Raw genomic sequence first — 26,722 nt, forward strand, 5'->3', positions numbered from 1 at the left:
TAGATAGTAAATTATCCATGAGGCAGCAGTGTGTCATACTTGCCAGGAAGGCCAGGGGAATCCCGAGTTGCGTAAGGAAGAGGGTGGCCAGTAGATTGAGGGAGGTTCTCTTCCTCTACTCTGCCCTGGTGAGGCCACAGCTGAAATAATGCATCCTGTTCTGGGCTCCCCAGTTCAAGAGAGATAGGGAACTAGTGGAGAGAGTCCAGCAAAGGGCAACAAAGATGATTAGGGGATTGGAGCATCTCATGATGAAAGACTGCCAGAGCTGGGACTCTTTAGCCTGGAGAAGAGAAGGCTGAGGGGAGACCTTGTTAATGCCTGCAAGTATCTGAAGGGTGGGTGCACCAGTGACAGGACAAGGGGCAACGGGCACAAGCTGGAACATAAGAAGTTCCATTTAAATATGAGAAAAAACTTCTGTACTACGAGAGTGATAAGGCACTGGATCACAGGAAAGTTGTTGAGTCCCCTTCTCTGAAGATATTCAAAGCCTGTCTGGATGCAGTCCTGTGTGCTCTAGGTGATCCTGCTTTAATGGGAGAGTTGGACTAGATGACCTATAGAGGTCCCTTCCAACTCTGACAATTCTGTGTTTCTGTAAATTGTTCCCAAGAATAATTTAAGAAAAAACAGGTTTTGATTGCTTTAACTAAAAAGCTTTTGCTGCAAATAATTGACCTTTATATATATATTTTTGCCACTATTCCTTATTTCTTCTCTGTGATTACTACAGAATAATTTTATTTTATTGTAGTGGAGTTGAAAAATTGATTACATAGTGATTTGAATGCATATTTCTGTTGGGATGTCATGCACTGTACTGTTTGGTTGATATGTTAACTGATGAAAAGATTTCTATCTGATTGTATAAAGCCACATCAAATTCTTGAATTGCTTGCCTCTAAGAAATTTTACATAGAAATGCAAGTATGACACATTAGTAATCCTGACTGTACACAGAAAGGATCTTTATTTTTGTGCATATCATTCATCACTGGTTTCTCTGTTTTGCTGAGTCCTATCTCATACATCAATTACCTAGGAATTGTAGTGCTGTGTAGTAATTATAACCTTGGAACTGACTACTGAAGGCGCATCTAGGTGGCTTTTGTTCATTCCTGGTGATAGGAAGCATCATTAGCATCTTCAGATTTTTCTGCTTACAGGATACTTTTTAGAAAGGATTTTACTTTAGAGAAATTCTATATTAAAGGTGTATATTTTAGATTCCAGGAGGAATGCACAAATGAAAATGTGTGTAGAATAAAAGCAGTTTGTTTTGTTTTGTTTTGTTTTTTTAAAAGCTGTGAGCATACGACTATAAGATTTTAGGGAAATAAAAAGATAAAATTTTAAAATGAAGTAATAATGATATTGCTATAATTAATGATCTTAGTTTTTCTAATCAACTTTATTCAACTTTTCCTTATTTTCTAGCACTTGGTAGGGTAGGATGACTAGACTTCCAAAATGAAATCTCTTATTTAGCAAATTATTGTCTAGGTATCAGAAGCCCAAGTCCACTGTAGTGTTATTACTTGGAGGATCTCTGTTATCTGAAATCTTATAAGAGTGTGAAGAATGAAAAAATGTAAAAAAAATAGTGATGTGTTGCTACTTAAATATATAAATTTCATTTATTTTATAGAAACTTTAATGAAAGACCTCGATGTAATAACAATTCCTAGTAAAGATGTTGTGATGGTACATGAACCAAAACAAAAGGTGGATTTAACAAGGTACCTAGAAAACCAAACTTTTCGTTTTGATTATGCCTTTGATGACACAGCTCCTAATGAAATGGTTTACAGGTATGTGTATACACTATTTTTTGGTAAATCTTTTTTCTTATGTATCTCCCATGTCAATAACTGTGGGACTTAGCTCTGTATTATCAGATATGCATATTGCTATCTCAATTCTTTTGTCAGTTTACTTTTATTTTCATCTGCAATATTATCTCCACTTCTGTTGACCTCAGTGTTGCTCTCAGTCCTTCTCTAAGCCCTGCCTTTCTGGGTTTTAGCATGTATTGCCTCCTCAGGAGGTAAATGAATCAGAAGAGGATGGGGAAAATAGTACAAAGAGAGAGGGGTTGTATTTGTTCTGTTGCTGAGATACCCGAGATAGTTTAGCTGTTGGAAACAGTCTCCCTGATGTAACATGAAGGCACAAAGACCTAATTTATCTTGCTCAAAATGTTTGTTTTTTCTGATTTAAAAACCAACAGCAACAAAGACACACACACACCTTCAGTCCCAAGGTATTTGGATCTCCAATTTTCCTGTATTCTTCCATTTTGCTTCAACAGTTGGAACAGAATAATGCACACAGAGCTTTAAAAGACTTGTTTAGAAGTAGCTGATTACCTTGTAAGTTGCAAAATGGATTAGATACAGTAGCAGGCAAGGTTAGACACCATGACAAGTTATAATCTTAGTGCGCAATTTAAATTAAGATTTTTGCAAGTAATGTTGATAATAGAAAGGAATTTAGTTTACGGTAATTTTTCTTATGCTTAAAAAGTGTTTCCCATAGCCTTAAGGAGTAATGACAAACAAATATCTTAATTCTTGTTTTTAATCCAGCAACTAGGAAGTAGAAGTTGGCATTGTATCCTGATTTGTGTTAGATGCTAACAGTATGTTGGTGGATAAGAGAAAGTTCATAGTAGGAGAATTATTAAAAGGCCTTGAAAATATAAACTTGTGTCTTGTACTTGATATAACCAAGAGGAAAAGGGCAGCTAAGTAAAATCTTTTTAGTCTGTTAGTTTACACTAATGAAAGACTTCTAAACAGCCAAGCTGTGCCCTTGGAAATTTATGTCTTTAATGATTTTATGTCTACTGGTAGTATCTTTTCTTACTTGATACTAAAGAGTGATCTAGCTGGTGACATGTGCCTCTTGTACAACCAGTTCTTGACATCTCCCTCCTTCTTGTTATTTGTCTTTGTTAGCATTGTGTTCAAATATAAGGACTGGTTTTCTTATACAATGTTATGTTTTTGTACCTAGTTTCTTCTGGACAATTGTTATTAGTTACATAATAAATTAATAGTAACATGGGAAAATATTGAAATTTGCTTGTATTCATACTGAAACAGTAAATCTCTAGTCTGTGTAGCAGTACAGGCTTTTTTTCTTCTCCCTCATATGTCACAATAAATATTGTATCAAGAATAATCTGCTTCAAGGTCTCATGTAATAATACAATTATGAGGAAGATATGTATTGTCATCTTCTCTCACCACAACTATCAGGGTCACAGTGGGGGGGGAAAAAGAAAGTATGACAAGTTACTCCAGTTTTCCTCAGTATGCTAAAATTACTCACTATATTTCTGTACTGTAAAATGTTATTGAGAAATGTGCTACTTTTAAAAAAATTATTTTGCTTAAGCTGTATAGCTGTATTTTAAGTATTTTTGAATCCATGAGCCACAACACTGAGGTGCTTTTTTTTTTTACTATGAAAAACCATGCACTAGTATGAGTGGGTATGCCTTTTGAATTTTAAAGGAGAATCAGAGTTTATGTCTGCAGATTTTCTTAATGGAACATGCTTCTTAGGTGGATAGGTTTCTTGAAGTTTATATTTTAAATATAAAAAGAACAAACACCAAAATATGGGAATATCCTCTTGAGGACAAAGGAATTATATGTTTGGAGGAAGCAAAAAAGAAAGACTAAGGATGATTAGGAATCATATGGTACAGTTTCAATGAAAATTGATGGTTCAGTTAAATTTAGATTTTTCATAACCCTTGGTTGCTTGATCTTACCCATATTATTTTTAAGTGCTCTTGTGTTTGTTCCAAAGTGGAATGAAAGGAGGCTGTAACATGTCAATCTTTCTGTAAACGATCATTCTTGCTTTTGTCACTAAACATACTTTATTTGAAAACACCTGCAAAAAAGTTTAGAGAGATGCAGAAAGAATCTTACCTGCATCATCTAGTGGAGGTAACCCTCCATAAGTTTACCCTTTGCTAATTGGCGTTTTTAATGAAATAATGGTGATAAGCAACTGAAGGTGGATGAGGGGAAGGCTGTGGATGTGGTCTACCTGTACTTCAGTAAGGCCTTTGACACCTTCTCCCACAGCATCCTCCTGAAAAAACTATCAGCCCGTGGCTTGGACAGGAGAACCCTGTGCTGGGTTAAGAACTGGCTGGAGGGCCGGGCCTAGAGAGTGGTGCTGAACAGGGCTGCATCCAGTTGGCAGCCGGTCACTAGTGGTGTCCCCCAGGGATCAGTGTTGGGCCCGGTTCTGTTCAATATCTTCATTGATGATCTAGATGAGGGGATTGAGTCCATCATCAGCAAATTCGCAGACGACACTAAGCTGGGGGGAAGTGTCGATCAACTGGAAGGCAGGAGGGCTCTGCAGAGGGACCTGGACAGACTGGAGAGTTGGGCTGATTCCAATGGGATGAGGTTTAACACGGCCAAGTGCCGGGTCCTGCACTTTGGCCACAACAACACCATGCAGCGCTACAGGCTGGGGACAGAGTGGCTGGAGAGCAGCCAGGCAGAAAGGGACCTGGGAGTCTGGATCGACAGGAAGCTGAACATGAGCCAGCAGTGTGCCCAGGTGGCCAAGAAAGCCAATGGCATCCTGGCCTGTATCAGGAACAGCGTCACCAGCAGGTCCAAGGAAGTAATTCTGCCCCTGTACTCAGCCCTGGTGAGGCCACACCTCGAGTCCTGTGTCCAGTTCTGGGCCCCCCAGTTCAGGAAGGATATCGAGGTCCTGGAGCAGGTCCAAAGGAAGGCAACCAGGCTGGTGAAGGGACTCGAGCACAGACCCTATGAGGAGAGGCTGAGAGAGCTGGGGCTGTTCAGCCTGGAGAAGAGGAGGCTCAGGGGAGACCTCATCACTGTCTACAACTACCTGAAAGGAGGTTGTAGCCAGGTGGGGGTTGGTCTCTTTTGCCAGACGACTTTCAACAAGACAAGAGGGCACGGTCTTAAGTTGTGCCGGGGGAAATTTAGGTTAGATATTAGAAAGAACTTCTTTACGGAGACAGTGATCAAGCATTGGAATGGGCTGCCCAGGGAAGTAGTGGATTCTCCATCCCTGGAGATATTTAAAAAGAGACTGGATGTTTAAAAAGAGACTGGATGTGACACTTAGTGCCATAGTCTAGCAACCGCAACGGTGGTTCAAGGGTTGGACTCGATGATCTCTGAGGTCTCTTCCAACCCAGCCAATTCTATAATTCTATGAAGTAGAAGTAATAACTCGACATGTTTTCAAGTAAAAATTCATTCGCTCAAATAGAAAAATTACACTTTGGAGGGTATTTTTGACACATCAAATAATACTTAAGAAATAAATGCATTTTTCAATTTTGATGAGCTTGGGTATATGTTTTCTTGAGCCTTTTCTTAGTGTAAATATGTTCTCAAAATATTAAGACATGCGATGTCGTTTTGGAACACTTGAGCAGCCTCATCTGCTCATTGGTTGTTTCGATGTTCATCAGTAGCTTGATATGAAGGTACGTGGGCATCTATGTGACGCACTTTTACATCAAGTTTCTCTAATCAAGCAGCAGTCTTTCCATAGTTCAGCAGCCCAGATAGGTTTACCTCGATGTTGCCAGTTGTTTTGCTTCCACTGCTTTAACCAGCCCCATATGGCATTTGCTACCATCCATGAGTCAGTATAGACATAAGGTCTCGGCCACTTTTCTTGTTCAGCAATATCCAAAGCCAATCGGATGGCTTTCACCTCTGCAAATTGACTTGATTCACCATCTCCTTTGTCTGTTTTTGCAACTAGTTGTGTAGGATTCCATATGGCAGCTTTCCACCTTCGATGGCTGTCGGAGGGTGTGGGCTTACGGAGCAAAGAGATGACTCAATATGAGTTAGCAACTAAGCTCAATTTTATTAAGCAAAGCGTTACATTTATATGGTCTTCACGCCTTCGTGGCTTATGTTGATTGGCTGCGTGTTGCTGTTCACACACCTGTTGTCTCATTGCGATAGGGTACTGCTTATTGTCCTTGTCCTGCTTCGTTGATCGCAGGCTTCCTGTTTGCAACATTTATCTGCCGTAACTTTCTTCTTCTCAGGGGCTCAGAGCTGGTTAAATACAACTTTTTATGTGCTGTCTATGCAATGCTTTCCCATCCTGTTATTCTTCTTTTCTGCTGCCAACTCCCTTATCTTTTGCACATAGCTGATCTTTTAATAACCTTGCAGCTGGGCCTCAAGGCCCTTAGCTCACTCCAGCTAAAGCTAATTAGTCACGATTGCTCACATGTCCGTTTCCTTCCAAATACTCCCAACAGATGGCCTCCTACCAGACGACAGGATCCATCAGTTAAAAGAGCATATTGTTTCTCATTCTCTGGTAGTTGGTCATACGGTGGGGCTTCTTCAGCCCGTTTTACCACTTTTTCTGGTGGCATTCCAAAGTGTGTGCCTTCTGGCAGTCTGTTACTACTTCTACAATTCCTGGCCGATCGAGTCTTTCTATTCTTGCTCTCTGTGAGAGGAAGGCAATCCATTCACTCCAGGTAGCATCAGTAGCATGATGAAGGGAAGATTCTCTATCTGTGTACATAAAACCCAGTACAGGTAATCGTGGCACCAGGAGAAGCTGTGCTTCAGTACCAATCACTTCTGAAGCAGCTCTAACTCCTTTGTATGTGGCCAGTATCTCTTTTTCAGTGGCTGTGTAGTTGGCTTTGGAGCCTTTGTAGTTTCGACCCCAAAATCCCAGAGGTTGACCTCGAGTCTCTCCTGGAGCTTTCTACCAGAGGCTCCATGTAGGACCATCACCTCCGTCTCTGGTGTAGAGCACATTTTTAATGTCTGGCCCTGTTCGAATTGGTCCAAGGGCCATTGCCTGCACAATCTCCTGTTTAATACTTTCAAAAGCAGCTTGTTCTGAGCCCCATTTGAAGTCTTTCTTTTTCCAGGTAACCTCTTAGAGAGGTTTTACAATCGGATTATAAGCAGCAATAAGCATCCTCCAGAAGCCAACAGTTCCTATGAAGGACTGAGTTTCCTTTTTGGCAGTTGGTGGGGCCATAGCCGTTATTTTGGTAATCACATCCATTGGGATGTGGCGACGTCCATCTTGACACTTAACCCCCATCTTGACACTTAAACTGTATCTCTTGCATAGGTCCCTTGACCTTGCTCCTTTTAATGGCAAAACCAGCCTCTAGAAGGATTTCAGTTATCTTCTTACTTTTCTCAAAGACTTCTTTTGCTGTATCACCCCACACAATGATGTCATCGATGTACTGCAGATGTTCTGGAGCTCCACTCTTTTCCAGGGTATCGTGGATTGTAGCAAGACGAACCTCTTTTAGGGTACGGCGCTTCAAGGTCCAACCAGGAGTTCCAGCAGAGACTCACGAACAGCGCCCCGAGCCTATAGCCACAGGGTTGACTAGCCTGGATCAATGCTGTTGCTCTGAGAGCGACTGATCTCTCTGCTGACTTGCTCAGGAGTGAGCCCCACCTGTGTCTCAGGCCTCACCTTTTATTGGCCCCCTGGTCCTGCTCATGCGCAGTGGGGGCACACCCTAATTGGCCACAGGTGGGCTTGACACAAGCTCATGCTCACTCCCTGGCAATTAGGGGCACCTGGTTGCCTTGTTACACTACAGTGGATCAGTCCATGTCAGATGGCAGGACTGTGTTTCCACCCCTGGGACAGTCGATTTCAAGTGTACTGGACACCTCTCCAGGTGGAAGCAAACTGTGGCCTGCATTCTAGTGCTATAGGAATAGCAAAAAATGCATCAGCAATGTCAATAGTAGCATACCATCTGGCTGACTTTGACTCCAGCTCATACTGAAGTTCCAGGATGTCTGGCACAGCAGCACTTAGCGGTGGTGTAACCTCATTTAGGGCACGATAGTCCACTGTCAGCCTCCACTCTCCATTAGGCTTTTGCACTGGCCATATAGGACTATTGAGGGGTGAGTGAGTCCTGCTGATCACTCCTTGGCTCTCTAGTTGCCGAATCAGCTTGTGAATGGGGATCACAGCATCTCTATTGACGCGATATTGTCTTCGATGCACTATTGAAGTAGCAGTTGGCACCTGCTGGTTTATAGTTCTCAGCAACCCCACTACAAAGGATTTATCTGAAAGGCCAAGCAAAACATGCAGCCATTCTGCATTTTCAGTCTTTATAGCTGCAATACCAAAGGACCAGCGGTACCCTTTCGGGTCCTCGAAGTCACCTCCCTTGAGGTAGTCTATGCCAAGGATGCATGGAGCATCTGGACCAGTCACTATCGGGTGTTTATGCCACTTTATTCCAGTGAGGCTCACATCAGCCTTCACAATAGTCAGTTCTTTAGATCCCCCTGTCACTCCAGAAATAGTGACGGAGTCTGTCCCTTTCTGATTCGATGGCATTAGGGTGCACTGTGCACCAGTGTCCACCAAGGCTTTATACTTTTGTGGCTCTAATGTGCCAGGCCATCGAATCCACACAATACAATAAATTCGGTTGTCCCTCTCCTCCACCTGGCTGGAGGCAGGGCACCTCTAAGCTTGAGCACATACAACATTGTCAGTACGTGCATTCCTGGAGTTTGCATCCCCAGTATTCACACCTGATGTGCAGGGATCTTGAGTCACCTGCATATTTGGATTGGGTAACTCCACACTGGAGACTTGAGCAGCCTTCTTTTCAGAAGGACCTCCTTTTGCCTTCGCCTTACCCAGCAACTTAAATACTTGGTCCTGTAGGACAGCAGTAGGTTTCTGATCCTACTTTTTCATGTCCTCTCCATACTCACTCAGGAGTGCCCATAGGATTCCTCTTGCTGAATTCTGTTTCTCTTGATTCTGTCTCATAGGAGGGTGTCTCCTCTTAATGGCTGCAATGCGATGACTTCCGCTTATCTGAGGAAAAAAGGGTGAATGCAGTTTCTCAGCTGTTCTCTTTACAGCTGAGACCCAGGCCCGACGAGGGGCCATGACAGCATCTTCACATTCTCGTGCTGTTTTAATCACATCACCCACAATTCCATCCATATCTCCAGGAACCCATAGCATTACTGATAGTGTATGGTTAAAAGGCGGTGGTGCAGCATCCACAAACCTTTGCATCATAGGTCTAGGGCATGGCATGTGATAAGGATCTTCAATGTTTTCATCAGTATAGATCATATCTCGCACAGCCAATTCTTCCAGATACCTGATAGCTTTTTCAAGTGTGCGTGCTTTGACCTGTGGGCAGTCTATTTCCTCTTTATAGGGATATCTCTCCCTTACAGCTGACAAGAGTCGTCTCCATAGGCTGGTGGTTCTATCCCTTTTCCCAAATGCCCAATCAATACCTGCATCTTTGGCCAGGGATCCCAACTGCCTGGCTTCCCTCTGAGTTAATGTTATGGTAGCAGCCCCATCATTCCAGCATTGGAGTAACCAAGAGAGGAGTGGTTCACTTGAAAAACGGCTATAGTCTTTTCTCAGAGTACGCAAGTCCCTCATGGAATAGGACTGAGCAGATTCTGAGTCTGAGTCCTCCTCAGCTGATTCTGCTTTAGAGTCTGCTCTAGCTGCTCTACGAGGAGAGGCAGTATCCTCTATTTCCTCTATCACCTGTTTTTCTCGCTCAGACCTTGAAGGGTTAAGGCTCATTTCTGGTTTCCATTGTTTTCCTTTTCTCCTAGTTACAGGATCAACAAGTAGCTGGTTGGCTGAGGGGGAGAGGCTGTGGCGGCTGCAGCAGTAGCAGCAGCAGGGCTCGCTTTCTGAACAGCAGCAGTGTCTGTGGGGGTGGAGGCAGCAGCTGCAGCTGTAGCTGTAGCAGATATGCTGGTGATGTTCGCTGGCCGTATCTGAGTTGTGCCCTTGCATGAGGGGGGGTGAGAAGCAGCTGCGGAGGCAAAAGTGGGGGTGCTCTCTTTACGAGTTGTACTCATTCCCCTAATTGTAGTTGTCTTACTCCTCACCAACATATGATAACACATGAGAATACTCACAGACACCTGAAAAACATTGACTACAACAATCAGGAGGTTCAAAACTATAATAAGCATAATGCCATTTTGACTAGAATCCAGTGAACTCAGCCCAAGAGTGGTATATTTCCTCAAAAGAAGGCTTGAAAATATAATTACCAACAAAGTTTTTAATCCTTGTATGAAACACCACTGCACCATGTACTGCACTGTATACTGGTATTGCAGACCATATCACAACTACTTTTCTCAAGCAGCGCTTACCAAAAATAAGCCACATATTAACACTCATTCTGTCAGCAAAAATACATATCACATACCCTAAATACCAAAGGTACGGCATGATTGGTTTAATCTCCAACCCTGTAAAATTTCCAAAGAAAAAGGTCTGATTCCCACTCAGCGAAGCCATTCTTTCACTGGAGTTGGAATTCAAACTATTCAGGTAAATTAGTCAAAATTTAAACTGGACTCAAGCCGATTAGCTCGGGCCCCATGTTGGGTGCCAGTAAATCTGTCACGATTTAAGGCTGGCCCGGCAATTAAACTGAGTAACAGATGTTCTCTATTAATCCCTCTATCCTCCCTAATAAAGAAAGGAGAGAGAATAAGGGAGAGAGACTTATGGGTTGGAAACTAAACTACACAGCTTTAATGAAACAGTAATGATAAATAGGAAAAATTACTACATATATACAAATATACAGGAAAATTGATACCACGTTCCTTCCCCCCTTTTCCCCCAATAACTCTCACGTCACCACCGAGGCTGCAGGGCAGCCCTGGGAAAGACCAGGCTGGACTCCTGGAGTCGGCAGCAGTTGGGAACTGGAGGCAGGAACACACAGATATGGGCTGGCACGGATCAGGACCCCAGGCAGACGAATGGACAGAATCCTCCCAGGATGCCGAAGCAAAACAGGGAATGGGCGAAGAAAGGGGAGCAGGAAAGGCAGGAAGGGCAGGAAGCTGGCTTGACCCTTGTGATCCCTCAAATTTATACTGAGGATGACGCATATGGGATGGAATACTCTTTTTGGTCAATTCTAGCATCTATCTTGTCCGGTCCTCCCCAAAGGAGGGCTGCAGGTGGGACCTCTTTATTCCTTCTGGAGGATAAAATGTTCCTCAGAGCTGAGCAGTGTCCTTGGCTCTGCATACCAGTCTCTAGCTGTAACTATAAACATCGAGTGTTATCAGTCCTAGAAGTAGACACCGTCTGAGAAACTTGCTATTAATTTCAGCAAGTGCAACTACTTACAAGAGACTTAGCTGAAAGCAAAAGTACAAGACAGAAAATCACTTTTATCCTGGCCCAAACCATGACAGTCTTGGAAGCTCATTTAGGGGAAAAAAAAACCCACCATGAAAAAAAGAAAAACACACCAAAAAACCAAACAAACCAAAACTGTAATGGAATTCTTATATAGGCAAATTTTAAATATTTGTCTGCTGCACTCTCCTACTTCCGTATCTTCCAATGCTGTCTTCTTGAGCGAGCTCCAAACTCTATGTAGAAGGCTGTGCTGTGTTGCATCATTAAAACAAGGAAATATTATTCTCTTTCAGGCCCTGAAAATATATATCATTGTGAAATAAATGAGACACCTTGTAGCTTTCATTTAATTGTTTAGGACATGTTAATGCCTTAGAGCTGGTAGCCTCTTTAGTTTGGGATTTAATGTGGATGCCCTTTGGCCTCTCAAAGTACAGAACTAGTTTTGTTACCTGTGGCCTTTAAATTTATAGTGCCCTTGTAGTAGTGTGGCATCTTAAAGTAATTAAGCTTCTAAAGTACTTTTGTTTTTTGCATTTAAGGTTTACAGCTCGACCATTAGTGGAGACCATATTTGAAAGGGGAATGGCCACTTGTTTTGCATATGGACAAACAGGCAGTGGAAAAACCCATGTAAGTATTTCTTCTACATGTCAGCAATGCACTTCTTTCTATGTGCAGTACATTTTGATAAATTCTAATAAGTAACAAATATGTAAGTTACAGTTCTGTAATATAATACAGTTCTGATCTTTATAGTGTTGGATTTTTTTGTGTTTGTTTGTTTTTTAAATTTAGACTATGGGTGGTGACTTTTCAGGAAAGAACCAAGATTGTTCTAAAGGAATATATGCACTCGCAGGTGAGACTTTAATATTCTGTTGGCTTTTTGCAAATTAGTTGAGGTCAATACATTTCTACTTCCTGTTGTACAAACATGTTCCAGTGGAGTTTTGGTAAAATAAAAAATAGTTCTTAGGTGTGTAGTCTTTACACAGTAAATATATATGTATATAACTTCAAAAATTTAAGAAATATTACTGATGATTGGGGTCTTCTGGATCTTCCAACTTAATGTGGCAGTTTAAATGGCAGTGATTTTACTTGATTGACTGACCCAATCTGTTACACTTGCAAAATATGAGAGATGCTCTAAAATAGACTGTTATGCACTAATGAGTCTTCACTAAATGAAAATACACAACTGGATTTTTTTTGTTTGTTTTGGAAATGTACTCACAGCTCGAGATGTCTTTTTAATGCTAAAGAAGCCAAATTATAAGAAGTTGGAACTTCAAGTATATGCAACATTTTTTGAGATCTACAGTGGTAAGGTAAATACCTGATCTTTTTCTGAGGAAGGTGGAATTTCTCTTTCACAAACAGGACTGTGAGCTTATCACATCTTATTTTTCCTTTTTGTATTGAAAGCTTTATTTCAAATAATTCTTTACACTTCCTTTCCAATCATGTTTGTGCATGGAATGCTTTGCAGATTTTGATATGAGATTTGAAGCAACAATGTCTTTTAAAGCTCCTCTTAACTGTTCTGTTCCCCCTCCCCTCAAGGTTTTTGACTTGTTGAACAGGAAGACAAAATTAAGAGTGTTAGAAGATGGTAAACAGCAAGTCCAGGTGGTGGGATTGCAGGAACGGGAAGTCAAATGTGTTGAAGATGTTCTTAAGCTTATTGAAATAGGCAACAGCTGCAGGTATCTCCCATAGCTTCTGCTAATTTTTCATAATAAATTAAAGAATTGGAACAACATTTTTTTTCTCTCTTCATAGTTATGGCTTTTTAATATGCAGTGGTATTTTTTATAATGTTAGCTGCAAGTAAGGAATCTGCCAGTCTTAGAGCCTCTGCTAGAGAGAAATACAAACTGATTTTTCTACAGGATTTGAATTGCATGCTTTATATAACTAAACATTTTACTCACTTAAATTCACATAATTTATAATCTGGAATTCTATCAGATTCTTCGGTTCTAAATGGCCTTGATATTTAATGACAAAGTATGGTTTTTTTTGTCAAGATTCATCTTAAATGTTTTTAAAATTAGCCTTGTGCATAGACTGCTGCCTGATCAGATAACAATGCCATTGGCAGAATTTTACATGTAATCTCTGATGGTCTGAAATCTTTGGATATCTGATTATTCTTGCAGGTAAAATGTTACTAATCTACCATTTTTGTTTGAGGAACTGAAAAAATAGTATAAGTAAAACTAGACACAATCAAATTATTAGAGTAAAGATGGGACTCTGCCCTGAGAAAAATGTTGTTCTGAGGGTAGTGTGTTTAATGTTTGGTCCTTCACCTGTTCCTATTTCCTTCCTTCCTTTCTTTTTGCTAAAGGACATCTGGCCAGACATCTGCAAATGCACACTCATCTCGAAGCCATGCAGTGTTTCAGATTATTCTCAGAAGTAAAGGGAAATTGCATGGTAAATTTTCTCTTATTGATTTGGCTGGCAATGAAAGAGGAGCAGATACTTCCAGTGCAGATAGACAGACACGACTGGAAGGTGCTGAAATTAACAAGAGCCTTTTAGCACTTAAGGTAACTGAAATATTTCCATTACCTTTGAGTAGGTGGAAACTTTCTAAATATAATAGCAATGACTATTAAAGTGAGTGTTTTTGCAGGCTTTGCTTGTCGACATTGTCTACTGATGTGACGGGTAAAATAATGTATTGATTTTTTTCCTTTTGAAGCAGTAGTTTAAGGGAATATAATGAAAACTTACTAGTTAACTAACAGAGGTAGAGTAATAAAGTGGGTGTGTATTATAGAATGGAATGTGGTTACCATAGCGAGTCTATCTCTGAGAACAGAAAACAGGAGGCCTCAAGGATGCTAAAGTAGACAGAAGCAACAAAGCTAGGTAGAACTAATTCTAGAGTTTCAGAAGGCTAGATAATGAAGAAAAGTGTTGCAACTGGTCATGGTGATGAAGAAACAACCACCCTAAGCTTGGAGACCACCAGGAGGCTGTAACGCGCATGTAGGAACAAGTGGCATCATATGTTAATGAGTTCTTGGAAGAGTTATGAATATGTTAGTTTCTTGGAAATCCATGAATATGTATATTGTATCTGCATAAAAGCTATGTATTGGAATGCTGCTGGCAGGCGCATTAGGAGGAGTGATCCCCTGTGGGCCCAGTGCTGCAATAAAGGATAGCTGCTCAATAGCCTGCATGGACTATTGAGTCTTTCAACCTTTCAACCTTTCATTATAAGTGCCTGAAAAAACACTTGGTAATTGCCAAGTAGAAACACTGCAGAAACACTGAGGTTTTATTTTTCTTGTAGTTTTAAAAAAAACAGAAACAAAACCACAAAATCCCCAGTAGTTGAATTTGAACACTTTTCAGGTATATGCCTAAAATGGGAGGAGACATGACTTATTTTGGTACTTGAGGCCTGAAATACTAACTGTGAAAATATTCTTACTGATCTCAGTGTATATATATATATAAAAAAAATTTTTTAAAAAGAATAGATTAAAAAAAAAAAGTAAAAGCTACTGTTGTAGCAGATTCTGTGTCAGTGTTAATTAACTAAATAAGGAAACAACACAACAGTACTATATCTGGAAAGAATTAACAAAGCAATTAAAATAAACCTTGAAAGTTGGAATACATTTTTTCACTACTCTTTATAGCAAATTGTCTGATACAATCACTTTGCAGATTTTTCAGACATTAATCCAGAACACATTAAGAGAACTAAGAAATTATGTAAACATTCAGATGAGAGTCTTTTTGATGTTTTAATTTATTTTAATAATGTTCAAAGGTTCAGTCTAAATAGCGAAAGTAATTTTTTGTCTCAATTAGGGAAACTAGTTTTGAATGTCCTAGAACTCTGAGATTAGTTAACTTTGCTTAGGTTTACTACTTTCTGCATCAGCACTGTGGTTTTATATAAAGAATCTAAACCTGAAAATCACTGTGCTTACTTTTTTTATCCCAATATAAACTTGGGAGAAGACTTGTATTGGACTCTAAGCAGATCTTGCAAAATGCCACAAAATTGTAATGTGTTATTACAAAATTGTATGTCATGTTGAAAAATTGGAAGCAGCAGTTCCAAAACTGACCTGTTTTGATTTAGTATCAAAATAAATAATGCAAAGAATATTGTGTTTACATTATCGGTTGTTTCCTAATATAATTGAATAAAGTTGATTTGGTTTTGTATTTTTTAGTTTAATTGCTGATTCTATGCTGGCTCGTGCCTTCAGTGCACCCACGTAACATACGTGGATCATTATCATACAACTTGTTTTTTTTAATTGTGGTGAAAGGCTCTGCTGCTGTACTAGTGGTTGTGATCTAAATTTTATGGGGAAAGGGAAATAAAAATAAGCAGAGGTCTTGCAGAGATCTAAACAGTGGTACAAGAAGATGTAAATGTTTCTCGGTAAAATTTTAGTTTTCCATCTCCCCCCAAAATCACACAGCTTTCTTCCATCTGTATTCATACCCTTGAAGTTATTGTCAAGTTTGAATTAAACTAGTCTGAGGAGTGGTTTTTGGTCCTAATGTAAGATTTGCTATTTGCATGTGGATGTCATTACTGTCTTAAACTGTTCAGATTTTTGGTACAGGAAATTATTTCTGTAATGTCTACATGGGAGCAGTGTTATCATTTTGTTACCTCTTTTTCTGTGCTGTGATGAAAAGCAGAAGTAGTTAAAAACTCCGTTAATTTAGAAGCTGGCAGTGTCCTCCTATGATCCTTTTAGTATTAAGGAGAAAATCCAATTCTAATTTTTCAAAAGCGAGCAAACTCAAAATCATTACAGTGTCATTAGTTTATCATTACAGTATGTCAAATAAACTTGTTGGTTGTTTTCCTCAGAGCTGAGCAGTGTCCTTGGCTCTGCATACCAGTCTCTAGCAGTAACTATAATCAAGTGTTATCAGTCCTAGAAGCATACACTGTCTGAGAAACTTGCTGTTAATTTCAGCAAGTGCAACTACTTACAAGAGACTTAGCTAAAAGCAAAAGTACAAGACAGAAAATCACCTTTATCCTGGCCCAAACCAGGACAATCAGTAATTCAACATACACATTTGTTACACTTGTTAGTTTGTAATGTGTCATTGAAAACCCATTCCTGTCTAATCTGCTTTTCTTCTTACCTAAGTATAGTAGTAATGTACAAAACCAATTAAAAAATTTCAAGGAATGCGCTGCCTTGCTCACCTATAAGTATTTGAGTCCTTTTTAGCATTTGCATGTGAGATTCACATTCAACAAGCTTCAGTCTTTCAGACTTTCAGTCTTAGCTGTGTCCATTCTATAAAATTCAGCTGGTGAATTTTTAAACAATCCCTTTAGTTAAAAACTGCCTTTTATGTTTTTTCTGTTGTATATCATGGCAGTCTATATCAAGATGAGTGTTAAAACTGTACCAAGGAAGCCTTGAACCTGAAGAGATATCTGTACACAAAGTATTAAGGAAAAGCCAGAAATGGGAATTAATGATCAAAACATGACAACAAAATCAAAATTGAAATTTAAGCTTTCTTTATATAAGAAGTAATTAATTAGATTATGTTAAAACTCTGAGTGGGCAGAAATAATATTTAGATTAGTGGAATCTTGGTTGCTGATGTAACTTCTATAGTAATTTCTTAATATTTACTTCTGTAGAGTATTCCTCTCTGGAACTCTCCAACCAATTGCAAATATTAGTTTTGTCCCATGCCCTTGTGAGTGAAAGAGAAGTTATCCCTGTTTTTTCAAAGGAAGACTATTTTAAAACAGGGAATGACTTACTTTTCAAGCAACTTCCAGTACTGAGTACATCAGTACTGAGCTGTTCTTACTAGATTTATGACCTGTGGAAGCTTTCAGAAAGTTTGGCCACCAGTGTTTTCTTCTGAGCTGTAAAGAAAGTCGGTGGTAGAACCAGAATCAAAGCTACTGCTTTTAACTGATGGAGTTAACGTGAGTCACTGTCCACACTTCTGCTGGCAGAAGCTGTGGGTCATTCAGGCTTTTCCAGATCATAATCAGAAATAGTGGTTAATCTGGAGATTTAACATCAACACTTAATTTTTTGTGGGACATAATACATGTAAATATTTTAAATGAGATTCAGAAGACTTTTAGGTTCCTAAGTGCTTTTTAAGTTCCTATCTCTCTACTGAACTAAACAAGAGGTAAAAGCCTAACACTTCTTGAATTCAAGATTTAATACTAAATTTTAATGATATTTTAGAGGACAGCAGCATAGGTAAGGCATATATTTTCTGATTTTGAGTTTTATTTGTATTATGTATTTTTCTTTAACATGGACTGAATAAATATAAACTTGTTTGTTCTTTCAGGAGTGCATTAGAGCCTTAGGCCGAAATAAGCCTCATACACCATTCAGAGCAAGTAAACTTACTCAGGTGCTGAGAGATTCATTCATAGGAGAAAACTCCCGTACCTGTATGGTAAGTTTGTTTAGTTAACTGTATGTTTTAACGATTAGAAAGAGAAAAAAACCTGGGAATTTAGCATCTTATGTTTAGAATTGGTCACTTGCTACTGGTAATGTGTTAGACTTAAGTTTATACATTAACTGACATGATATTTGGAGTGAGTCTTTCAGCAGTAACATTTCCAATTACTTTCTCTCATCACTTGTTACTAACCTTTTTTCTTGCTTGTTCTAGTTCTCTAGCTAGAAGCACTTCTAGCTTGAGGTTTTGTTTGTTATAAGTAATGTCTTAATTAGATGAGAAGACTGAATCATAATTTTGGAAAAGATGAAGTTGACTGGAAGTATACTGGTGTTACAATCTTGAAATGACAAAAACAAATTTAGAATTGGTGTGATGGTTTAGGCCCAGTTGGTATCAACCAGGCATCCACTTGCTCCTCCCCCACCATGGGACAGGGAGGAGAAAATCCACCTCATTAATTGAGACCAGGATAGTGAGGTTTTCATTCCCCAATTATGGTAACAGGCAAGAAACAGACAGGTTCAACTTAGGAAGGGAAAAAAACCTAATTAAATCTATCAGGAGAAAGAAAACATAACCAGATCTAAATATGTTTCTCCCTCCCACCTCTCCCTTCTTCCTGAACCTGAATTGTGAAACAGAAATTCACCTCAACAGCACTTTGTTACTGTTAAGTCGGTATGCTTTCTAAGCAGCACTGGAGAATCACGGGGGATTTCTCCACCATGTGTGGTCCATAAGACAAAAGCTTCAAGTGGTTTTTATAACATGAGATACCTATTCATTAGCATAAACACACCAACGGTTACATCATACTAGTTAAAGACTATGGTGCGGTCTCTGGTATCTGGCGGTTATTTCCAAAATCAGTCTCTCTGGGGGTCATTTACTTCCTCTAGTGGAAGCCTAATCTTAATCACTGTGGCTGCTAGTTGAACTCAGTCTTTACACAAGCTCAGTCCATCCTTTGTTTTGTCCTCATTATCCTTATGTACCCGAAACTCAGTCTGTCCAGATGTTACTTTCCTTATCAGTCCCATTCCAAGGGATGGTGCAACTACAGAAGGATTTCGTCTTACCAGTGTCTTCTGCTCCTCTGATTACACTTCCTCACCTCCTACATACCTCACTACCACCAGTTAATTTAAATATTCTAATTAGTGTCATAACTCAAAGCACATTCTTAAACTTAATTATACAAAAGGCCTAGCAAAGCAATATCTGTGTCTAGTATAGGGGCATTTCAGTTGCTTCGCTCCTGCCTTCCCCTCAGCAGCACAGGGGGATGAGTGGGGGTTTAGGGTCACTCCACCACACGTTTCTGCCGCTCTTTCCTCCTCAGAGGGAAGACTCCTCACAGCCTTTCTCTGTTCTGACATGGGGTCTCTCTCATGGGAGAGAGTCCATGAACCCCTCTGACATGGTTCCCTCCCACCAGGTGCAGTCCCTCAGGAACAGACTGCTCTAGTGTGCGCTACCCACAGAGTCACGGTCTGCTTCAGGAACAGTCACCTCCTCTGGCGTAGGGTCCCCCACGGCTGCAGATCCACATCTGCCCCTCTTTGTGATCCCACACAGGCTGCTGCTTCATGTCTGGCCACCTGTGACACTTCATGGGCTACAAATCCACATTTACCTCAGTGCGGTCCTTCAAGGACTGCTCCACTGTGCTCTTCCATAGGTTGCAGAGAGACAGCCTGCCATCTCACCATGGGCTGCGGGGAAATCTCTCCTTGGGCATCTTTCCCCCTCCTTCTTCACTGACCTTGATGTCTTTTCTATGGCATTTCATTCTCACTTCATCCTCTTATGGAAGACATGACAGCACGAACACCGATTGCTGCACAATCAGAATCTTTTATTGTGTGGTTTGCTACACTTATATAGTATCCCGATATCTATTGATTGATCTACAGTTTGCACCTCAAAGTGCTCTTTCTACTAATATAAAACCTTATCTACCTGTTCCCACTGGAGGCACCTGGTACCAGGACATAACATTGTCCAGATGGCAAATTCCTTAGGTTATTTACAGCTCTTTGTTCTTCTTCAGGGTCAGGCAGTAACCATGGAATTCACAACACTCTATCCCACGCAGGCCTTCTCCTCTCCTGTTCTCCTACAATTCCCAATTTTTAAATTTAAAAGAACCAAACGAACCATCTTTTCTTCCATCGGCCTGGTGCTTAAAATCACTTTAGCAATCAATCCAATAATTACCAAAATTCCTGCTGGAATCATTAGACCTCCCAGTACCCAGATCCTCAAATTCAATCCTGTGAACCATTGTTTAGGATTTAACCAACTCAGATCATTATTCTGCAATTGCCATATCTTGTCAGTGTGCATGTTCTGTAATTGTAGCACTTGTTGTTCCAGCTGATGTTTTAGGTTCTGTAGATGGTGCTTAACTGACCCATCAAAGGCTCCTTGCAGATGAGCTTTTACAACATCCCACTCATGTAATGAGCTGTTCCATTCTAAAGATGTGACACCCAGATCTCACTTATGATATTCCCAATCACACTGTAACATTACATGCGTCTGCAGTGCAGTTTGTTGTTCACCCAGCCAAATCACACTAGCCTCTAGCGCATCCAGTCTCACCAGAACTTCATCATCTATTGCTGTTTGCATTTGCATATCCTCGATCACATTTAGCAGGGCATGTTTAACTTCCTGCGCTGTTTGAATAGATGTCGTTAGTGCTGTGACCAAAGCAGCTGCAGAACTGATAATGACAATCGCTGATATAACGGCAAATACCAGACAACCTACAAATCGCCTTGTTCTTCTCTTAACCTCTCTTCCATTGCTGTGTAACACTCTTATGATATGATCTAATCCATTTTCACTTTCCCACGTCCTAGTCAAGTTCACAGGAAACCACAGTTCAGACTTTTGTTGGAATGGCATCACTAAAAAATTATTTCTTATATCTTCAGGCTGAATACATGTCTTAACGGTGATATTCCTAAAAGCTAATTCAAAGTAGCTTCTTTTCTCTCTAATATCAAAATTCTCTACATTAGTAATCCCATATACATAAGGATGAGTAGTACAGATAGTAGACATAGAGTGATCATAAAGACGGAAATTCACAGGATGATTGCATTTGTTTTGAGTAAGCTGAGCCTTGGTTCTGTTTAGAAAAGGCAATGGCAGTTGCCATAGATTAGCTTGGACCATACTGCCAGAATGGTTTTAATACATTTGCAACATGGGTCCAGAATATCCATAGTTGTTCCACTTGGTAGAATCGACCCTCATGAATATTCCATAGGGTCCCCAATCTATGATTTCTGAATCTTTTGCAGTATAATTCAGGCTTACTTGTCTAGGAAATAATCCCCTGCATGGTTCCCAAGTAATATGTGTGATTACATTCATTTGCTTAGCAACTTTACAGTAAAGATAACTAATTCTACAAGTTGGTGTCAGCGCAAGCGATGCCGCAGGGGTCAGTGCAGGCAGTGATGTAGGTGTCAGGGGCAGAGACCCCTGTCACAGTTTAACACTGGCCCAGCAATTTAGCCGAATAACAGATGCCCTCTATTAATCCCCCTCTCCTCCCTGATAAAGAAAGGAGAGACAATAAGGGAGAGAAACTTATGGGTTGGAAACTAAAGTACACAGCACTAATGAAACAGTAATGATAAAAAGGAAAAGAAATTACTAAATATATACAAATATACAGGAAATTTGATACCATATTCCTCCCCCTTTTCCCCGAATAACTCTTCCGTCACCACCAAGGCTGCATGGCAGCCCTGGGAAAGTCCAGGCTGAATTCCTGGAGTCAGCAGCAGTAGGGAACTGGAGGCAGGAACATAGATTCAGTCTGGAAGGGGAAGCAGAAAGGAGTTTGACCTTCGTGATCCATCAAATTTATACTATGATGTGTATGGGATGGAATACTCTGTTTGGTCAATTCTGGTATCTATCTTGTCCGTTCCTCCCCAAAGGAGGGCTGCAGGTGTGACCTCTTTACTCCTTTTCTCCTTCCGGAGGGCAAAACGTTCCTCAGAACTGAGCAGTGTCCTTGGTTCTGCATACCAAGTCTCTAGTAGTAGCTATAAACATCAAGTGTTATCAGTCCCAGAAGCAGACACTGTGAGAAACTTGCTGTTAATTTCAGCAAGTACAGCTACTTACAAGAGACTTAGCTGAAAGCACAAGTACAAGACAGAAAATTACCTTTATACTGGCCCAAACCAGAACAGTGCCCCATTTGGAACATCTCTCTGTCTCCACCTCCCTCCTTCCTTCGCTTTTCATATGCGCTGCTGCCAGAATGTCTTGTAGTTACCGGCAGCTCTTAAAGGGGTGAGGGGGGGGCTATAAGTTCGGCTCTTTTTCAATATTTAATACCCCTGGATCAAAAGTGTCCTCATCCCTTGGAGAAACAGTCCTCTACTGACAAGCTTTTGTGTGAAGTTTCAGTCAGTTAACAATGTATCCGTCGTAGCAGGTATATCGATAAGACCAGTCTGTATTACTGCATCATGAAAAAGCGGTTTGGCTGTGGCGGCCGCGCCTTCCTTGGTAGGGACAAGCAGCTTGGCTATGGTTATCACACCTTCCACGGCAAACGACATGAGATTTTTTTCAGTCTTTTCCTTGTCACCAGCATTCTGAGACTGCCCTGCTTCTCGAGCAACAGGACATGGATCATGTAGCATTGTCAAGTTAGTTGGGTGAGTATATAATACACTCATAGCAGTCCTTAGCATTCTCCATGTTATTAAATGATTGGGTGAAAATCTTGACTGCACCTTTGTTGATTCGTCACCCACTTTTTGCCATTCCATACCTTTGTAAGTCCCTGATTCTGGATACTATGGGCAGTTACGACGTATCCATAATAACAAAGTCAATTTCTGGGGGCTTATTTTGAACCCCTGTTCCTTCACTATGTGCAGCAAGACTTCATGATGAAGCTGCTGGTATCAGGTCAATGACTGACCCATCTTAATTCTTCCCCTGGCTATAATTCTCCATTACCTTTCCTCAAGGACAGACGCATCTTTGTTCACCTTCCCGTTTGGCCCACTGGGGGGTGCCTTCCCGTAATTGAACATAATTCTCACTAGTCCTTCACTTTCTTCTTGAAAGCCTCATATGGAGCACCATATGATGGAAGACATAAAGGCGGGTACACCGATTGCTACGCAATCAGAATCTTTCATTGTATGGTTTGCTACACTTTTATAGCATTCCGATATCTATTGATTGATCTACAATTTGCACCTCAAAGTGCTCTTTCTACTAATATAAAACCTTATCTACCCATTCCCACCAGAGGCACCTGGTACCAGGAGATAACATGACCCAGATGGCAAATTCCTTAAGTTATTTGCAGCTTTTTTTTTTCTTCTTCAGGGTCAGGCAGTAACCAGGGAATTCACAACACTCCTCTATCCCACGCAGGCCTTCTCCTCTCCTGTTCTCTTACACTACTCTACTCTGCAGGTCCTTTTTTTAATATTTTTGCAGTTTTGTTTTCCCTTTCTTGAATATGTTACTCACGGAGGTGCATCCAGCTTCCCATATCTGCTTGTACCTGGGCAGAGGCCAGGATTGGAACTAGGGGAGCTTCCAGCAGCTTCTCAAAGGAGCCACCCCTGTGCCCCTTCTGCTTCCAAAAGACCAATATGCTAACTCAAGACAATTTCTTTCAAAGAGATCAGAATATGCTCTATGCTGTTGTGTGGAGAAGTAGTTGGGATAGATGGAATGAATAGTTGTGTACTGTGCATTTACATCAATCTGAAAATTAATTCTTCTGTCAGCTTGTGGAAAGGATGGTTAAAAGCACAGACATCCAGTGGTTTCATTTGTGCATCCTTAACATTTCCCCTTATGGAAATGCAAACTCACTACAGTGAATGCAGACTGTTAGGCTTGTTAGCTGTGGTGGTTTAACCTTAACTGAGCAACAGATGCACACCAAGTTGCTCTATCACTCCCCTCCTCAGCAGGATGGGGAGGAAGAAAACAAGATGGAAAAAGAATCATGAGTCAAGATAAAGGCAGTTTAATAAAGCAAAAGTAAAGGCTGTGCATGGAAGGAAAGGAAAACAAAAGATTTATTCTCTGCTTCCCATCAGCGGGCAATGTCTAGCCATTTCCCAGGAAGATGGGTTTCAGTTGGTATAGTGGTTGCTCCAGAAGACAAATGTCATAATAATGAAGCCACACACACAGGCGCACACACACATAGCTTCTTTGTCTTAGTTTTGATTGCTGAGCAGCCCTCATGGTAGGGAATATCCCTTTGGTCAGTCAGGTTCTTGCCCACCCCCAGCCTAAAGGCCTTTGGGTTGCAGGGGGGATGTTGGTGAAACAGCCTTCATGCTATGCCAGCACTGTTCAGCAGTAGCCAAAACACTGGTGTGTTACCAACACCTTTTTAGCTGCCAATATAAAACAGCACTATGAGGGTTGTTGCTATGGAGAAAGTTAATATTTGCTTTAGTTACTTTTCACATGCTTCTTAGAATTAGTCTAGAGGCCACAGAAATCTGCAGACCACAGCATAAAAATCGTGTTGTTAGGTCAGCCTAGTAATTTCTTCAGATGTTAGGTATGATTCTAATTTGAAAATGGTATTACGATAGTATTTTTGATTAATCTTTTATTCTTCTGCAGTTTTTTTCTAATGAAAACACAGGATTAATTTCTTTCCACTGAGACATAACTTAAATCCTATTCAGGATGAGAAGCTAAGCTGTGCATCTCTAGCCAATGTATCCAAACTGCTAAAGAAAGCTTAGAAAGTTAGCTTGTTGGGAATTGCTCTGTATGTAGAAGGATTAACATTTGTGAATGTTTCATGAAGTTCTCACCCTTACCACTTGTAAAGTGCTAACAAGCTATCTTCTTTTTTTTATTTATTACTCTTTTCATAGAGTTGATGTAATATTTTTTCCTATTTAAATGCATGACAATGCCATTGAGAATAATTGATGATATATGGGTGTTTAATTTATGGTAAAGCTTCCATTCCTTCCTTTTAAATTCAATATTGTTCTAAATTAAGGAAAAAATCCCATCTGAAAGTGAGTGGAAATATTTTTATTTTCTCATTCACATAACTACAGTCAGTTTAAGAATAAGAAAACCCTTTCAATCTCTTTCTTCCTGTTACTTTTTCATGCAGTTTCTCAGTACTAGGACCACTTGTGGCATCCTGGTTTTAATGTTTGTTCACATGTCAATTTCAAAAAACATTTAATCAGCAATGTTTTTTCTTAAGATACCAAGATGTGGGGAAAAAAGCCCTTGGTTGTTTATGACTTACTCTGAATTATAGTTGAAAGGAAGGAGGGAAAGAAAACAAACCCACAGTGCATCTTTAGGATTGTTTGAATTGAGCTCCCACATTTAGAATAGAATCACAGAATCATAACAAAGAGGAAGTCATGCAAGAATGCCAGGAGGCCTACATGGATGTGCCAGTAGCTCCTGGACACACTTAGATGTAAAAAGAAAGCCGACAGAAGGTGAAAGCAAGGACAAGTAGCCTGGGTGGAGTACAAAGAAGTTGTCTAAGCAACCAGGGATCAGTTTAAGAAAGCTAAAGCTCTGATAGATTTAAGCTGGCCAGGGATATCAAGGATAACAAGAAAAGCTTCTACAGGCACATCAGTGGTAAAGGGAAGGCTAGGGAAAATGTGGGCTCTCTCCAGAAGGAAAAGGGAAACCTGGTTACATGGGATATGGAGAAAGGTGAGGTACTCAATTACTTTTTGGCTTTAGTTTTCACTGGCAAGGGCTCTAGCCACACCACCCAATTCACAGAAGGCAAAAGCAGGGACTGTAGCGGGAGGAGCCATTCCTGCTCCTGAAGCTCAACGAGCTGCTGGTCTCTTCCAGGACTCCAGCCACCACACAGCGCTTCCAGGGTAGAAGTGTAGCGGGAAGAGCCTTTCTTGCTCCAGAGGCTCGACAAGCTGCTGGCCTCTCCCTGCCTCGCACCAGAGTGAGCTTCTCCTGTGGGTGTGCGTCCCACCTTTATTGGCCCCCTGGTAATAGGGGGCCTGCCCTAACCAGGCACAGGTGGACTCACACCCACTCTTTGGCAACTCGAGGCACCTGGTTTACCTTGTTTCTCTACATTTCCCCCCCCCCCCCCCCCCCCCCTTTTTTTTTTTCTTACAAAGCTTTCCCGGTTTGCCCTAGCTTACAAACATTTTAACACTGATTACAGAATACACTTATACAGGATTTAGACATACAGGATTTTTACAGGATTTTTATACAGGATTTTACACACTACATGATTTTTACACAAAAATACACTTATAACTTACGGGATTTAACCCTAGCTTCTCAGGCAACCGTTCAATGTCAGCCCAGGCACTTTTCCAAAGTTGTTCTTCTCCCTCCTGTATCTGCTCTTCTCTTGGCTTCCCTCTGCTCAGGGGCTTCCAAAGAGAGAATCCTTATCTTGGCTTCCCTTTGCTCAGGGGTTTCCAAAGAGATTTCTGGTTCCTCATGGGTTTCTGGTTCCTCCGTGGGATTCCATACCATGGGATTCCATCCTCCTGGCCTCCCTCTGCTCAGGGGTTTCCAAAGAGAGAATCCTTATCTTGGCTTCCCTCTGCTCAAGGGTTTCCAATCCAAAGAGCTTGCTGGTCATACCTTTCAGGGAGAGTGTTAGCCCAGGCATTTTTTCAAACCAGGGATAATGGTCCTGTTGCCAACTTCTCACACTGCTGCTTCTTTAGGTGTCTGTATGGTGCCCGCATTCTCCACCAAATGTAGCGGGAGGAGCCATTCTTGCTCCTGAAGCTCGACGAGCCACTGGTCTCTTCCAGGACTCCGGCCACCACACAGCGCTTCCAGGGTAGAAGTGTAGCGGGAAGAGCCTTTCTTGCTCCAGAGACTCAACAAGCTGCTGGCCTCTCCCTGCCTCACATCAGAGTGAGCTTCCTCTGTGGGTGTGTGTCCCACCTTTATTGGCCCCCTGGTAATAGGGGGCCTGCCCTAACCGGGCACAGGTGGACTCACA

General features: G+C 40.9%; 1 protein-coding gene across 3 annotated transcripts in view; it reads left to right on the plus strand.

Moving 5' to 3' along the window:
* LOC103527014 (kinesin-like protein KIF2A) overlaps positions 1-26,722 on the plus strand; it is an 81,782-nt gene that overhangs the window by 40,717 nt on the left and 14,343 nt on the right. For all 3 annotated transcript variants that reach the window (XM_030468400.1, XM_030468402.1, XM_030468403.1), the window contains exons 9-15: positions 1,652-1,814; positions 11,775-11,865; positions 12,031-12,094; positions 12,475-12,566; positions 12,802-12,944; positions 13,592-13,796; positions 17,584-17,694. In XM_030468400.1, the coding sequence (XP_030324260.1) occupies positions 1,652-1,814; positions 11,775-11,865; positions 12,031-12,094; positions 12,475-12,566; positions 12,802-12,944; positions 13,592-13,796; positions 17,584-17,694 (869 nt within the window). The remainder of the gene's footprint in view (positions 1-1,651; positions 1,815-11,774; positions 11,866-12,030; positions 12,095-12,474; positions 12,567-12,801; positions 12,945-13,591; positions 13,797-17,583; positions 17,695-26,722) is intronic.

Source organism: Calypte anna, chromosome W, assembly GCF_003957555.1.
Source record: "Calypte anna isolate BGI_N300 chromosome W, bCalAnn1_v1.p, whole genome shotgun sequence".
Classification (NCBI taxonomy): domain Eukaryota; kingdom Metazoa; phylum Chordata; class Aves; order Apodiformes; family Trochilidae; genus Calypte; species Calypte anna.